The following is a 17,128-nucleotide window of genomic DNA, read 5'->3' as shown; positions in this document are numbered from 1 at the left end:
CAGACGCATCCTTCAGGCGGCTGTCGCCCATTTGTGAAGTTAGGTGTTGCCTACTTCTCCGTTTCGTTTATTTCCCACCCATGGACTGCTTTGGAACGTCCCATGGTCTGGGTCTCCCATAAAGGAACGATAAAGAAAAAGAGAATTTTGTTTACTTACCGTAAATTCTTTTTCCTATAGTTCCGACATGGGAGACCCAGCTCCCTCCCTGTTGCCTGTTGGCAGTTTTTTTGTTCCGTGTGCTTCACGGCTGTTGTTAGTAGACAGAGTGCTGGTTTTGCCGAGTTTTACTCTATCTCTACTTATGGGTGGATGTCCTCCTTCAGCTTTTGCACTGAACTGGGTAGATTGTCATCCAGGGGGTGTATATAGCCCGGAGGGAGGAGCTACACGTTTGAGTGTAGTGCTTTGTGTGTCCTCCGGAGGTCGCTAGCTATACACCCCATGGTCTGGGTCTCCCATGTCGGAACTATAAGAAAAAGAATTTACGGTAAGTAAACAAAATTCTCTTTTTTTCCAGATTCCACAGAGCGCTTACCTATACCTCGGCTGATACCAGCTTAGGGAGAAAGGTTTTAGAGTCCCACCTGAAAGGTTAAGTTTCATTTTGTTCTTCTGACCCTTGGGGGTTGCTTTTGGACATCTCATGGTTCTGTGTCCCTCAGTTAAGTGATAGAGAAAAGAACATTTTGGATATTCGCCATAAAATCTATTGGAGCCTCCATTGGGGGACACAGCACCCACCCAATTCGTTGTGTTTCTTCTTTTCTAAGTTTCTAATGTTTCAGTTCTCCTACTCTTTTCTCACTAACTGATTAGCTTTGTGCCAGTTGGGTGTAATCTGCTGAGGAGGAGCTTTTTGCCTGGTGGCAGCAGCATACAACCATGGTTCTGTGCCCCCAATAAAGGCTCAGAGAAAGATATTTTACAGTGAGTACACAATCTTTAACACTTGTTCTTTTAAATTCAGTCATGTCTGTATTAGAAAAACAGAGGCACAATACCTATAAAATATATTAGAACATGATTTGGCCCTGAATTTTGGGTCGTGAAACATCATGGTAAAAAAAGATTAAGATTCACTGTAAAGGGTACTTTACACACTGCGACATTGCTAGCGATCTTGTTAGCGAGGTGAAATTCTAGATCGCATGTGCGATCTTTTGAGGTCGCACATAGGTCATTTTACGCATGTGCGATCTCAAAAGATCACACTTGCGATCTAGAATTTCACATCGCTAACGGGATCGCTAGCGATGTCGCAGCATGTAAAGTACCCTTAAGGCTAGAGCTTCACAGGCACATTTTATTCCTTGTGCATCATGGGGCTCACCACTACACTGACCCTAATGTCTTCTCACAGGCAAAATGGTCACAAGGCCAAAGCCTACTGCTGCTATTTCCTAATTTCTGCATAGCAGGTAGTAGTAATCCTGCAGTTTTACTGGACCATTATGTTGTCCTAGATTTACTTATAAAGAAATTCTTCATTACACTAACTTGTCACCAACATTATATTCTTCTCAAATTCTTTCAGTGCATTTGCTCCTGGACCATGGTGCTGATCCAAATCAGAGAGATGGGTTGGGTAACACCCCATTACACTTGGGTAGGTGTTTTATGAGCGTCTTCTATATTTCCCTTATTAGTGAATGTTACAAGTTATACATTTTGTTTTTTAGCTGCTTGCACCAGTCATGTTCCAGTAATTACAACTCTCTTACGGGGCGGTAAGAAGCTTATTCAGTCTTAAGTAGAAAAAAAATTATATATAATTTATTTATTTGTTTGAAAGTTCCTTTTTATTCCCCTCTGATTTTTATTTTAAGGAGCCAGAGTAGATGCTTTAGACCGTGCAGGCCGGACCCCTCTTCACTTAGCTAAGTCTAAGCTAAACATATTGCAGGATGGAAAGTCACAGACTCTGGAATCCCTGCGGCTTGAGGTGAAACAGGTGAGATCTTGTGAACCACAGATTTCAATTAAAGGGAACCTGTCACCAGTTTTTTGCCCTATACGATGCGGCCACCACCACCGGGCTCTTATATACAGCATTCTAACATACTGTATATAAGAGCCCAGGCCGCTGTGAGGACATAAACACTTTAGAATACTTACCTAATGGTCGCTCGGTTGACCAGATGGGCGTCTCTGTTCTCCGGTGCCGGCGCCACCTCTTTTGGCCATCTTTGTCCTCCTTCTTCACTAGCCGCGGTGCATGACGCGTCCGATGTCATCCACATTCGCCGCCATTCAAGTCCTGAGCAGGCGCACTGTGATCTGCCCTGAGCAGGGCAGTTCAAAGCATTGCAGTGCGCCTGCGCGGGACCGGCGAGAGTGTATGACGTTGGACTCGTCATGCACACAGGCTTCAGAAGGAGGACGAAGATGGCCGAAAGAGGCGGCACCAGCACTGGACAACGGAGACGCCCATCTGGCCAACCAAGCGACCGTTGAGTAAATATTATAAAGTGTTTTTATGTTCTCACAGCGGCCTGGGCTTTTATATACAGCATATTAGAATGCTGTATATAAGAGCCCGGTGGTGGTGGCTGCAGCTTATACACCAAAAAAGTGGTGACAGGTTCCCTTTAAGTGTACAGTCTTTAACATTTAGGTTTAAAAAAGCGAGGACAAAGGGAATGTTTCACCATTTTGAGTTTTTAATATGGGTATACAGGTGGCATAGAGGTAAAATTAGCCATACCTGTATGCCTCATGGATGATGAGGCCTTTTGCAATAATCATCTTGAATATCTTCTATCTTTCGGGCTATGGGGAGTCCACTGCCTCGAAGAATTGCCTACCTCCAGTCTCCATTATACAGGATTTCTCCTCCCTAGTATCAATGTGAAGTCGGGTGTGTGGCCGGAAATCTCGCGCCTGTGCATTCTGCCTGCAGTCTCTCTCTGCACTGTTCCGCCTGTCTTTGTGCACAATCTTCAATTTTGCTGTGCTCAGGTGCTGGGGAATCACTGCTACTTCATAATGCAGGGTAGAGACGGCAGGCAGGAATGCGCATGCGCGGGATTTCCGGCCGTGCACCTGACGTCACAGGGACACTGAAGAGAAGGAGCGGAAGAATCCTGTATAATGAAGACTGGATTCCGACTTATCTTCATGGCAGTGCACTCCCCATAGCTCGGAAGATAGAAGATATAAAAGATGATTTTTGCAAAACGAACCATCATCTAGGAGGCATACAGGTATTGGTAATTTCGCCTCTGCTACCTGTATACTCATATCAATAGCAAAAAACTCAAGGTCGACAGATTCCCTTTTAAGACACAAAACATGGCATCTACTGTCTGCAGGTACAGCAGATCAGCTACTATGGAAGAGAATAGAGGCTGATCTGCATAACGCAGTGGCTACTAAAATATGCACAGAGCTCTGCTGTTCCATTATGTTAATTTTTTTACACGGCCATTGATCAGCGGGGGTGCTGGGTTCAGGCACCAGCTAATCTTATATCGCTGACCAATCCTTAAACGCTTGTCCACTACTCGAACATCCCCTTCACCAGCCATGTTTTTCCCACAGTAAAATAACACCGATACTCACCTCCAGTGCCGTTTCAGAGGTGTCGATACTGGCTCTACTCAGGATCCCGTGACCTAACAATCAGCATTGACTTCTCTCTCCCTTTCTTTGGACAAATCAGACATCCAGACGATGTGAGCATTAAGGCTCTCCTGCTTTCTCTGGCTATCATTTATGTCCAGAACAGGGGAGAGTGAAGCAAGCGCCATTAGTTGCAGGGATCGTGTGACATAATGTCACATAATCCCTGGGAGAGCCAGTGCAAACAGTGCCGACACTGGAGGAGAGAATAGGTGTTATTATTTTACTGAAGGGAAACATGGTGTTGTCTTTAGTTGTGAACAACCACTTTACTTTAGGTTTTATTTGTTTGTCCAAAAATGTGAAAATTGTCCTGGCAACAAAAGGATACAATTGGCAATGGAGGAGGAAGAACATTGTCAGCCTGCAATGTGCAGAAATCAAGCAGGGAAATGTAGGGTCTACCTCTTACCATTCTGCTGCAGAACTGACATGTCAGATGCAAGTTTATGGAGTAGGCACAAGAGCTGACCCGCACCATGCACATCGCTTGCTGTGCTATATGCAGTTAGGCACAGTGCAGGGTAGGTCACCGAAGGCATGTATGACTGTCATGTGAAATCTAATAACAGGGTCTCACATTTGATTCATTTATGTGCCTTGAAATTGACTTTTGCCATCTGCAGATTATTCAGATGCTCCGAGAATACCTGGAGCGTCTGGGTCAGCAGGAGCAGACAGAACAGCTGGACCACATCTGTTCCAGACTACAGAGGACAAGCACCAAGGAGCAGGTTAGGACTTGCACTTATATGTGCCTATAAAAAGGTTTTTCACTTATACTTACACATAAAGATAATAAAATCAGGTTTTACTCCCCTTACCCATATTCTCATCTTGCACGTTTCTTCTCAGCCGCTGCTGTGGTCTTTGTTGACTGCCTGCAGCGGTGGCCTCTTCACCGTTGCAGCCAATCACTCGGCTCTGTGGTTCGTGCCATCTACATTGCTGCAGTCATGTTTTAACTGCTTCAGCCTATCACCAAAGAGTATTGTTTGCAGTTGGGGTTAACAAAAATGTACCATTGCAAGCAAATATTACATGGCAGCGAGTAGGATTTTGGAAAATCCCAATCACGCTATGTGGTGATAATGACACTGTTTTATATCACTGTATTAACATTGTGTGGGATGAAATGAGAATACAGTGGAACCTTGGTTTACGAGAACAATCCATTCTGGGCGTGTGCTTGTAAACCAAGTTACTAGTCTAGCAAAGCAAAATTTCCCATAGGAAATAATGGAAGCTCAGACAATTTGTTCCAGAACTTGTGCAATGTCCCATCCTGGTCACCTATTATTCCATCACACACACTCACACACACACACACACACACACACACACACACACACACACACACACTTTCTCTCACACTATGCTCACCTTACCCTCCGTTCCCTCGCTGGCCTCCTGGTTCTTGTAGTCCGCAGGTATGTGTATCCGGTAACCATCGCGACGATGCAGGAGCTTCTGCTGTCAGCTTCAATGTCGTACGCAGGAGCTGCTTGCCTCTGATTGGCCAGCGCGTTGATGTCAAAGGCATGAGCCGCTTGCCTCTGGTCAGTGCGCTGCCTTTGAGAAGTGCTGACAGCGAACGTTCCCCCATCGTTATCCAATACACATACTGTACCTGCTGACTACAAAAACCAGGAGGCCGCCGAGGGAACGGAAGGTAAGGTGAGCATAATATGTTTGTATGCTTGTGTGTCTGTGTGTTTGTTCGGACTACAAGAGCGGGTTAGAGCGCGGTGAAAGTACGGAACTGGAAGTGTGCGGTATTTGCTTGTATAGCAAAGCTTGCTCGTAAACTGAGTTACAAATTTACAGCAAGCTTTGCTCATATAGCGAAATACTCGCACACCAAGTTACTTGTAAACTGAGGTTCCACTGCAGTTTCTTTCTTTTCCAGGTGGATGAGGTGACAGAGTTGCTGGCTAGCTTCACTTCACTGAGAATTCAGATGCAGAACATGGAAAACAGGTAGCCGGCCATGCCGAAGTCTCTCTGCCCGCTCTACTGGACCAGGAGCCATACTGTCATCTTGCTCTGATCTAACCTGTGTGCCACTAGAATTGTATCATCCAGAAATCTGATGGCCGCCCTGTGTATGAATATCTGACCCCTCTAGCATAGTTTGTCCATCATTCAATGCCAACACTGAGCTTGTACTTCCATGGTAAAATTATTTTGAAGGGTAAAGCATACTTTAATGGTCCAAATTTACATCTGAAGAAATTGAGCAATGCGAGGACCTTGTCATATGGTGACAACCTTCTTTGAAGCCTGTTTTGTTTCTGATTTGCGGTGCTATTTTTTCCCATAATTTTTGTACAATTCCATTTTTTTCTATCATTTGTGCTCTGTGGTGTCCCATGTCCCTTTTAGAAATAGATATCTCTTGATCTCAGCTGTATTTTTACTGTATCCATTCAAATGACTTGTGAAACTCCATTTTTTTCCACTACCCATTATAGCTGTAAATTATTTCACGTCGTTTGTATCCTGCACTATGGATGTAGGCCCTATAATCAGCCAGTTGACATTAACCTTTTCCTATCCTGAGTCCCCCTGGTGGGGACATTCCAAAAATTCCGTTACACCCCTTTGTTGGGCCACTGCCTTGTTTATCGTTCACATGTGACTAAATTGATTTCCTGTTGATTTATTTTACAAAATTCATTCATATTGCAAAATTCTGTTTTGACGTTTTTTTCCCCAATTATAATAGGATTTCAATGGGCAGAACAGGAAATTTTATTGGATAGAAAAAGGTTAAAGGGGTTGTCATGTGAAAACAAGTTATCACCTACCCACAGGATAGGGGAAAATGTACTGATCGATGGGATTTGACTGCAGGGACCCGCACCAATCGGCAGAATGGATATGTTTTAATGCTGACGGGGCACCTTTATCACATGCCTGCACATGGTTCCATTCATTTTCTATGGGGATGATGGAAATAGCCAAATCCACAATCAGCAGCCACTAAGAATGAATAGAGCTGCATTCGCACTGCCACTCTGCTCTAACAGGGATACGTTTCTCATTCTGCCCATCAGTCGGACCCTAAGCGTAAAAGTGATAACTTGTTTTCTCCGGACAGCCCCTTTTACGTGTCATCTCTCAGTTCACACTAGCATTATTGCTTCGATTTCTAACCGCATCAGAACCGCTATAACCAATCACCATTATATGCATATTGAACTGGGCTATCCTTTCCCGAAAAAATTGTAGGAAACAATGACACAAAGCCCTTAATGCCAGTGTGAACAGGGCCGTACATATGTACAAACCCCGATAATTCATCTCCACCAAACTGTTCCTAGAAACTCAGCACTGTGGATGTGACAAAGAGCAGATACACGTGCAATGGACTCTTCATGGAATCTATGAATTTTTTTTTTCTTATATTACCTTAAAAGGAATATGTGAAGATTAATTTACATATCAAATTTTGATATCTGTATATGTCCTTGTATAATAATACAAATGGTACCTGTATTGTAGTATTCTGATGTGTTACAGCTGAAAAAGCAAGCTTTGAAGCCACATGTAAATTAGCCTGGAAGTGCAAGGGGGTGTGTCATAGTACTCCAAGTGCACCAAGCCCACCCAACATACTTCATGCTAATTTGCATGTGGCTTCCAAGCTTGATTTCTCTTGGATTACTGCAAATCGGGCATCATTTTTATAATTGTTCATTATCCTCTACTATTATACTACCACTTTCACTAGTAAAATCGGCACGGACCTAATTTGGTAACTTTTCTCTTACTGTGCAGGACGTATTGTATGTTGTTCTCGTTATATGAATGTTTAAGCATTGAGAATAATCATATCTGATTTTTGTTACATTTTTCCCAGGAAAAAAAAAATATTTTTTTTTGTCTTGTTTTACAATCCAATCTGTTGTGCTGTGAAAATGACACTGTAATGTCATTATTGTTGTTCTTTGTTATTTTATTAAAAAAATAAAATAAAAATCGTTCCTGTTTTCTATAAAAATGTGTATATACTTACGGACCACTCAATTTAAAACATCAGGAAGGTCCCCGCATAACTGTAGAGACTGTGGAGCTGCAGGAGCAGGGAGTTGGCTATCAGACGGCAGGATCCACATTAAAGGGAAGGTGTCGTAAAAAAAAAAAAAAATTCAATAACTGAAAAAATGTAAAGTATTAATGTTTTATTTAAATATTTGTTTTTAATTGAGCAAAATATAAAAAAAATTAACAGTGGGAAAATATCAAACTTTTTAACACTTAGGGAAGCAACTTCAGAAATCCTACAGAAATCCTACTGTACAAATAGCCTGGATTACAGCTGCAGTAAAGTGGGCAGAATCTGCTCTCCTGTGTGTGATGTCACCCCCCCACCCTCCCAACCTGGGTGTTTCCAAAGGAATAGAGAATGAAGTTTAGGATCACAGTGCGGAGCCATTTTGTTGGTGACCAGAAATATCGAAAGTGTCACCAAGGACAGCTGGAGTATCACACAGGATAGGATTAGATACAGCTACTCAGCAGACAGTACCACACAGGAGAGGATTAGATACACTGCTCAGCAGACAGTATCACACAGGAGAGGATTAGATACACTGCTCAGCAGACAGTATCACACAGGAGAGGATTAGATACACAGCTCAGCAGCTAGTATCACACAGGACAGGATTAGATACATAGCTCTGCAGACAGTATCACACAGGAGAGGATTAGATACACAGCTCAGCAGCTAGTATCACACAGGACAGGATTAGATACATAGCTCTGCAGACAGTATCACACAGGAGAGGATTAGATACACAGCTCTGCAGACAGTATCACCGGTATTAAGGAATAACGTTTGGAACTCCATTCTATGTCTGAACTGGGTGCAAAAAACCTAAAAAAAAAAACAAACATCACTATGGGGAGATAAGGTATGCACACCAGTGACTATGGAAGGGGAATACATGGAATAGCAGAAACTGCTGTGTGAATACTGACATGAAAAATTCAATAGCTATTTGTAAGCGTGAAATGTGAAAAATGGAACCTGCATTACTGCCATGAATATATGAATAAAGAGAAATTTAGCTACTGAATTGATCAATGCAATAGAGCCCCAACACTACGCCAAAGTATTTCTCTACGTTGGGGTCCCTAGCTTGTGTGTGTCCTCTCATGCAGTTAAAAAACTTACCGTGTATGGGAGGCTGAGACCCAGGCTATATATACGATGTGGATTGGCAATAGGTGTGTATGGGGAGGGTTCACAAACGAAAAACTACTACCGGTACACACACAGGCCGACAGGTAACAGGCAGAAGGGAGGGGGGAGAGCAGGGGTGTTATTGGAGACTGTAGCAGCGGCGGTGGTGGGGGGAGGGGCGCTGGTACTCACATGCAGAGGCACACACACACACACACAGCAGCGGCGGTGGGGGGGTAGAGTGGAGGGAGGGGGTGTCCATTGGAGACGGTACCGGCGGGGGAAGTGGTGGCGGGGGGAGGGGGTGTCTTTGGAGATAGAGATGGTAATGACGGGGGGAGGGGCAGCGGCAGCAGTAGCGGGTGGAGAGTGAGGCTGGGTAGAGCGGAGGGAGGGGGTGTCATTAGAGACTGTGACAGCGGGGGGAGGGGAGGCGGCCCGGCGCCCTGTACTCACACATCCCGGTGGTTGACAGGGGTAAAGTGGAGCAAACCGCACATGTTGTGAGCTCCACGATGATGGCACTGATCTCCTCCCTCTGCTGTGATCTGGACAGCCCAGAGGGCGCGTCAAGGTCACAGCAGACGCCTGCTCTAACGTTACTAAATGGGGTCGGATCCCGACCACTGTTATCTATGCACAGGGGCTGCCATAAAGGAGTGAGTAACTGTCGTTACACACAGCAAATCCAATATGGCAGCCCCCAGTGCCTTCAGTAAAATTAGAATTAATTAAAAACTAAATAAGCAGTGATTTTAATTTTGTATGAAAAATACTTTGTTTCATCACTATTTTTAATACAAAAATAAAAAAACCACGACACCTTCACTTTAAGAAGGTGGTTTGAATGGATGCTGGAAAGGAAATGCTCACAGCGCTTCTTTCATCTGTCCTAAACGTCCAGGTCCTCTCCTACTATCATCACAATTTCAACAGTATGTGCATCATCAGGATGTGGATACTGTACAATACAATGGTGAATCAGGAAGGCAAAGGCTCTGTGATCCGCCATTCAGCCTGTTCATGAGTCTGAGGCTAAGGGCTCTTTTCCACCTGAGATTTTATGTGCAAGTGCAATCCGATAAAAAATCGGATCGCACTTGCACAAGTGTTAATCAATGAGGCAGTTTCCTCTTTCCTGTTATTTCACGACACGAATCGTGCTCTCGGTGCAATCGCAGCATGCTGCGTTTTGCATCGAGTCTCGGCTCACGCACCCCCATACAAGCCTATGGGAGCGTGTGAAATATTGCAATGCGCTCGCATTTTCTGCGTCTGCAGTGCGATTTACGCAGAGACAGCGGAGGAGATGGGAGAAAGTGCTCCCTCCGTCTTCATCCTCACAATCGCATGACCTTCGGCTGACGCATGCTGCAGAGGGTCATCAACATATCTAGTGAAGAAAGGGTTTTACCAGCTCACCTGTATAGGAACACCTCCCTGTTTTAGAAGCAAGGATAACAGCGTTGTTGATGCATAAAATCAATTTCTTTTAGTCCAAAAATTAAAATCCAAAGTATTTTGGAATAAAAGAAATTGATTTTATGCATTTGGAAGCTGGAGATCTTTTCTATTTCATTAGCATATCGCTTCCGATGCTCTCGCATTGGAAGCGGTACGCAAGTGGACATGAGCCCTAAGGCACATGTACTGTGGAGCCCCGGCACTCACACTGCACAGAGCAGTGTGCTGGGGAACAGGGCAGGGTGAGTAGTGTTTTTTTTTGTGTGGGTTTTTTTTTTCTTGCTCCCAACCCCCCCACCAAGCGATAATACTGAGTGGAGGGCTGATGAGGGCCATAATACTGAGTAGGGGCCTGCGGGGGGGGGGGCTATAATACTGTATGAGGGGCTATGGAGGACTATGAGGGTCCCAATATTGAGTTGGGGATTGTGGGGGCTTTCATACTGAGTGGGAAATTGTGGGGGTCATTATATTGTGTGAGGAGCTGAAAGGGCTATTATACTTAGGTGGCTGTGAAGGATCTCATACTGAGGAGGGGCTGTGGGGGTTCTCATACCAAGTGAGTTGGCTCCCATACTGAGGGGTGGGCTGTGGGGGCTCCCATACTGAGGGGTGGGTTGTGGAGGTCCTCATACTTAGGGGTGGGCTGTGGGGGCTCCCGTACTGAGGGGTGGGCTGTGGGGGCTTCGTACTGAGGGGTGGGCTGTGGGGCCTCCCATACTGCACTCACTGAATGAGCAAAAGCGTTTGCCATAAGAGATTATTTTAAACACTTTTTCATCCTATGACACTGGTAAGTGGAGTTGCTGTTAATGGAGCTGTGTTGCGCAGCCGTCATCTGGCTCTAACAGCTGTAAGAAGAACTGAGCTTTGCCTGCTACTGTTAACCCGTTAAATACCACTGTCAATCTCTGACCACTGCATTTAATGCACACAGTCCATCGACAAGATCACGGGTCACAGATGAGTTAACAAATATGTCTGGGTCTGGTGAATACCCTGGAGCCTGTCATGACTGTGCGCCTATGAAAACCTTCCTATGGCTGGGCTTTAGAGGAGCATCTGCTTTGTACTATATACTGCAATACTTTGGTAAGTGATGAAACGATTTTAGGTTCAAGTGCCATAAGGGACTAAAAAGTAAAGTTTTAAAATACAATATATTTAGAAAACAAAACTATTATTCAACCCCCCCCCCCATAAAACAAACAATGCACTAACGTTTTTTAAAAAATCCACGTGATATCGCTGCATCTGTAAAGGTTAATTGTACCAAAACCTAAAGTTAAAGAGAACCTGTCCTATCTGGTAATGCTATTTACTTGCAGATGATCTGCAGATTAATAGCATCATGAAGGTGCCCAGCCGCCGTATTAAAAGTGCGGCAGCAGGGAGAAAATTAACGTATTTTCCGGTTTGTAAGACACATTTTTTTTCCCCCAAAAAACTGGGGGGAAAATTGGAGGGGGTCTTACAAACCGCATATGGCTTACCAGGGTGGCAGTGGTGGCGCAGGGTCGGCGATATGGAGGCTCGGAGGGGGTGTCACTGCAGTGGAGCAGCTCAGGAGGGGCATTGTGCGTCAGCAGAGGGTAGGTGATATTGCGGGCTTGTGGGGTGCCGTGGCAGCAGGCGCCATTGATCTGCCGTTGGACTGCGGGTGCTTTGAATCATTGGTGTTTTTGACGGGATGAACTTCAAGAAAATGGCCACGGAGGCCAATCTGCGGCCATTTTCTTGAAGTCCTTCGTGTCAACCACCAGCAATTCAAAGGAGCCTACAGTCCGCCGGCAGATCAATGGCGCCTGCCACGGTGACACCCCATGAACCCGCAGTATCACCGACCCTCTGCTGCCGCACACTGACACTCTTGAGCCGCGATACCTCCTCCTTCGCACCAGCCAGAAGATCAATGGCGCCTACCGCCGTGACACCCCACGAGCTCGCAGTATCGCCGACCCCCATGAGCGCTCTCTGCCAAGCCCTCAGCATTGCCTACCCTCCTGAGCCATGACATCCATCCTCCGAGCCCGCAGCATTGCCTACCCTCCTAAGCCACGACACCCCCTCCTCAGAGCCCCGCAGCATTGCTTACCCTGCCTCCTGTGACCTTCCTGAGCACCTCCACCACCGCTCCCCCTCTCCCCCCCCCTCCATGGTGAGCTAATATAAGACGCACTAAGATTAGAAGACTGACCCTCATTTCATTTGGATTGGCAAATGCCGGATAGACAAAAAAAAAATCAAAATGCTAGATTTGAAGTTTTTTGTCACTTAAAACATATCTGCCCCACAATTTTTTGATTTTTTTTGTTATTTTGGCGGGTTTTTTCTTTTATTTTTAGACCTATTAAGGGCCTTGAACCTATAATCATCTATATATGCTACAATTCCTATAGTATTGCAGTATATAGCCATAATTAGAGATGAGCGGACCCGTCTAAGTTCGTTTTGGCCGGTTCATCCGGACTTTTGATGAAGTTTGGTTTTGAACCCGAAATTGCCCTGAACCCCAATGGAGTCAGTGATTGGCAGTCCGGGTCCCTGCCCACATGCAGTCAGCCATAAACATCACTTCTCAGGGCAGATAGGAGGGGTTTTATCATTTGTTTGGTGCGCACTACATGTGATCACGCTGTTGTTACCCCCCCCCCCCAGTGAAAGTCGTTCAAACACTATAAGCGGCTTACACTGGGCCAGACACCGAGCGTACCCGAACACAGCGATACTCGCATGACTGGTGTTCATAAATAAACACCTGAACTTTGATATGAACACCGAACCTTAGGTTCGCTCATCTCTAGTCATAATCACTGTCTCTACCTGGGCTTCAGCAGGTCACGCTGCTACCAAGACAATCAGAGACTGAGCATAACATTTAAAGGGCTAGCAGCAGATCACAGCTCAGTAGTTTCCCCAGCTAGTCATCCCACTTTTCATGTTATCACGCCCCTGTGGATGTGATGACATGATTTCTGTGAGCCGGCATCATCACAGCTCCTATGAATCTAGCGCATGTGCGCAGCTCATTTCAGTAGCCTCAGAAACAGGTTGTACGTGTCCCGCCTCTAGAGAGCCACACTGCGCATGATCAGAAGAATAGCTTATGCATGTACACGTGGCTTCTAAAGCATACTGATGCTGCCAAAATGAGCCGCGCGCAGGTGCAAGATTTACAGGAGCTGCGCTAACGCCAGCTTGTGGAAATCATGTCATCACTCCAAAAGGGACATGTTAATGTAGCGCCCTTGAGACCATCAGGGTGCTACAAGGTTCTGCAGCCCTACCAGAATGCAGGGCCTACCCCCTTACGTACCCAGAACCCAAGTGCCAGTACCGCCAAAAACCCAAGTAATCCCAGTTTTCCCCAACAATCCCTCATACAATGGTACCTAGCTAGGGTGGGACCATGGATGGCCGCATAGAGGTGGAGCCACTCCAGTCCACCAGTTGACCAGGTGGGAGGGGCAGACTGTGGAGAGTAGTCAGAAGGATAACTGCAGTGACGGTGGAAGTGAAGTGACTCCCTGACTCGGGTTGACGGTGAACTGGTACCCAGGAGAGGTAGTTGTCAGTGGAATACTCCCGGAACTACGCACTGATGGGGTACAGGACCCTAGGACAGGAAAGAGTTTTTATCCGACCTGTTAACACCTGCACAGCAAAGGGGACCATCAAGGACCTTGCTGACCCTAAAGAATCCGAAGACTCAGTAGCAAAGAGAGAGCCGGGGACAGGACCAGAGACTTCAACCCCACAGGGTTCACGCTACCGTCAGGCGGACAGAGGTGGACAAATCGGGGACCCCCAGTGTTCTATACCACGGGGATCCACTCACCAGAGACAGGTGCAGGGGAAGAAGGTACCAGAGAACCAGATTGGCACTGGGATGAAGGGGACCTGGAAGCGAAACCTCAGGCAACCAGTTAACACCCAAAAAGTGAGTACACCAGTTGCATTGAATACCTGTCTGGGCTCCTTCTTCCGACGTCCACCGCACAATACACCCGCTGGGGTAATACCCTACTTGCGGAGGGCCCAAGTCATCAGAGCTGCACATTTCATCAGCCCCAGCAAAACCTGGAGTGGCGGCTCTTTACACTTAGCCGCAACACCGCAAGTGGCGTCACAAATAACTTTATTCACAAATCCCCTGTAAATATCCCCTATTACAAATAGGGCCCAGAGCATGGAACCGGGAACGGCCACCACTGTGACATTCCCAATAGAGACTCTGCCCGGGACCGAGTACCCCATATCCCTGGGTGCTACATTAACATGGAAAGAGGGCAAACTAGTCTGTGGAAACAATGCTCCTGTGACTAGCCAAGGTCCTAATTAGCATAGGGACAGCTCAGTTTATAAATGCTTTTCGTAAGTAGCGTTATACAGGGCTGGTTAGCAAGGAAATTTGGGCATACAGCTATTAATGCTGCTGGGTTGGAGGGCATAGGGGATCGTGACAGATTCCCTTTAAAAAAACAATGAAATCTGGATGGCAACCTAAAGTACATAGGTGCGCCGTCTGTATTACACACACCCTCATATGTTATAATGGCCGAGTCTGATCGGTTAAACAGATGAGATTAGGACCCGCTCTAAGACTCGCAGACACCGATCCGAGTATGAGGGCACAGTCACACAGCCAGGCAACCAGGCTCGCCCAAAGATCGCAGTGCAATGCCCAGACTGGCCGGCACAGGGATAACCACAGACTCGCTCAGGTCAGGAGAGCCGCCGGCCAGTCAGGGGATTGTGCCGCCCCCTAAAAATGAGACGTACAGATCAATGAACCCCTATGGCTCCAGGGTGCCACCTTGATTCTTTACTTTTTCTGGACAGTTTATAAAAAAAAAAAAATCAGACAATATTTTTCCAGACACATTGGAAATCCAGAGCAAATCACTGTGATCCAGGTCTACAGCCTATAATTCTGATAAGAAGCCATCCGCTGCATTCACTGTACAATAATAATCTGTATATATGGCCTCCGGTTCAAAAAAAAAAAAAAAAATCTGACACCTGCATTTTTTTACGGATGGGGCAAAAATGTGCCTTATTTTTACGGACTGTTCTGGAATTTGTTGATGGTTGGCGACCCTATTCTGTGCGCTGTCTGAATAAAAAACGGATCGTAGAAGTGTGAATGCGGCTCTACAGGGGAGCTGGAAGGCCAGTTATAACGAATCATGACATGACCTACTAAACCCTTCAATACCCCTGTAACCCTGAATTCCTGCATTTGTCCTATAAAGATAGGGACTGATGCTCCTGAGAGAACTACAGCTATGAGCCTAGCACCGCTCCACAGTATGCGGCCGCCAGAGCGCACATCTGCAGGGCACACAGGCATCACACGCTTCACGCTTTTTGTCTTCCCTATTTATAGTGAAGGCCGGAGATAAACATAACAACTGTCCAATCAGGACGCGCAGTGTGTTCTGACTGACCAATCAGATGCCCGTGTGTTACCCGTTGTTCGCGGCGTACGTCACGACGCTTGTACGTGCGTCTCCCGGTTTGTCTCCTCCATGATGGCGGGAAGCCGGGGGAGCCCAGCGGAATGAAGCCGGCACACAGGACAGGGAGGGGGAAGAGTGCGGGCTGTGCGGCGGGAGACTCCCGGGGATGCGACACCGCTCCGGTGCAGCTGAGGTGTGATGCGGAGCCGCCATACTGAGTCCTGAGAGCGGAGGGGACAGGGCGAATGCCTGACAGGTACCGGCCACAGGAGGCAAGGGGCGCTAAGGGGGCGACTATGTACCCAGACCACAAGGTGCCTGAACCACGGTGCGCATGCGTGAGGGAGATCACCACACAGGCGGATGTGTTTGTGTATAAACAGTAAATATATATATATGTGTCACAAATACAGAAATTTAGGGTTAAAGTGGCTATTCAGTGTGTGTGTGTATATATATATATATTAGTATACACACTGGGTGTGATATGTTAGTGGGTGAAATCAGAAAAATAACTAGGTCAAGTTTTCATATGAAACTCACATTTAGGCCTCCTGCAGGTGTGTATTGTATTTTGTATATTGTATTTGTTTATTTTTTTAACATCTGTGGTGTCAGTTTTTCATGTAAGTGGCAAAAAAAAGTTCCACATTTCTCCTCCACCATTGCCAATCACCAGCAGACGACGCTCAGCCGCGATGTGTGACGATATGACGGCGCCGTCCGCTTTTTTTTTATAGACCCGGTAACCTATAATGTGGAATATAAGCCATTTCTTTGATCAAAAACACACGTGTATATATTTTTTTCCTTTCTCCCTTTCCTCGTGCCCGGTTTCCTCTTGGCTGTTTCTCTTTTCTGGAATACTTTCCTGCTTTTTTAGTGGCATTCGTATTTGTGCCTTTTCCTCTGTGTTGTGCCACTATTTTTTATTTATTTTTATTTTTTTTACTCTGATATAGGGCCAGTAATTCCCCAGCACTTTACAGTTATCACTTTTTAATTTTTCTTCTTTAAGTTTCTTTTCCTTGACAGCTTTGCTTATCCAGATTCATAAAGTGTGATTTATGAAATCCTTAGATTATTTTTTTTTTTTCCCCTCGCATCTCCAGTATGATTTCTCATGGAGTTTTTATTTTGACACATTTTTGCAATTTTTAAATTTTGTCACTTTTGGTGCTAAAAATGTCACAAAAACTAGTTATAGGGAATCTGTCACCAGGATTTTTCTACCTCATCTTAGAGAAGCATAATGTAGGGGCTGAGACCCTGATTCCAGTGGTGTGTTCTTAATTCTCAGTTCACACGTCCAGTGATCATCTGTTAGAATGGATCCAGCAGCAAACTATTAGCAAAAAGGTTGTTCAGACACAACAACAAAAAAAAT

The 17,128-nt window shown here is 45.7% G+C and overlaps 2 protein-coding genes across 4 annotated transcripts in view; both read left to right on the top strand.

Moving 5' to 3' along the window:
* ANKRD54 (ankyrin repeat domain 54) overlaps positions 1-7,630 on the top strand; it is a 50,924-nt gene extending 43,294 nt beyond the window's left edge. Inside the window, exons 4-8 of the mRNA XM_075320862.1 lie at positions 1,538-1,609; positions 1,683-1,730; positions 1,830-1,954; positions 4,251-4,358; positions 5,534-7,630. Coding sequence (XP_075176977.1) covers positions 1,538-1,609; positions 1,683-1,730; positions 1,830-1,954; positions 4,251-4,358; positions 5,534-5,608 — 428 coding nt within the window. The 3' untranslated portion in view covers positions 5,609-7,630. The remainder of the gene's footprint in view (positions 1-1,537; positions 1,610-1,682; positions 1,731-1,829; positions 1,955-4,250; positions 4,359-5,533) is intronic.
* An 8,144-nt stretch (positions 7,631-15,774) lies between these two features.
* The window catches only part of HMGXB4 (HMG-box containing 4), an 84,169-nt gene continuing 82,815 nt past the window's right edge, over positions 15,775-17,128 (top strand). For all 3 annotated transcript variants that reach the window (XM_075320861.1, XM_075320859.1, XM_075320860.1), the window contains exon 1: positions 15,775-15,997. The gene's annotated coding sequence lies outside the window, so the exon portion shown is untranslated. The remainder of the gene's footprint in view (positions 15,998-17,128) is intronic.

Source organism: Anomaloglossus baeobatrachus, chromosome 8 (genome assembly GCF_048569485.1).
Source record: "Anomaloglossus baeobatrachus isolate aAnoBae1 chromosome 8, aAnoBae1.hap1, whole genome shotgun sequence".
Classification (NCBI taxonomy): domain Eukaryota; kingdom Metazoa; phylum Chordata; class Amphibia; order Anura; family Aromobatidae; genus Anomaloglossus; species Anomaloglossus baeobatrachus.
Note: the sequence above shows the minus strand (reverse complement) of the source record. Positions and strands in the feature narration are given on the sequence as shown.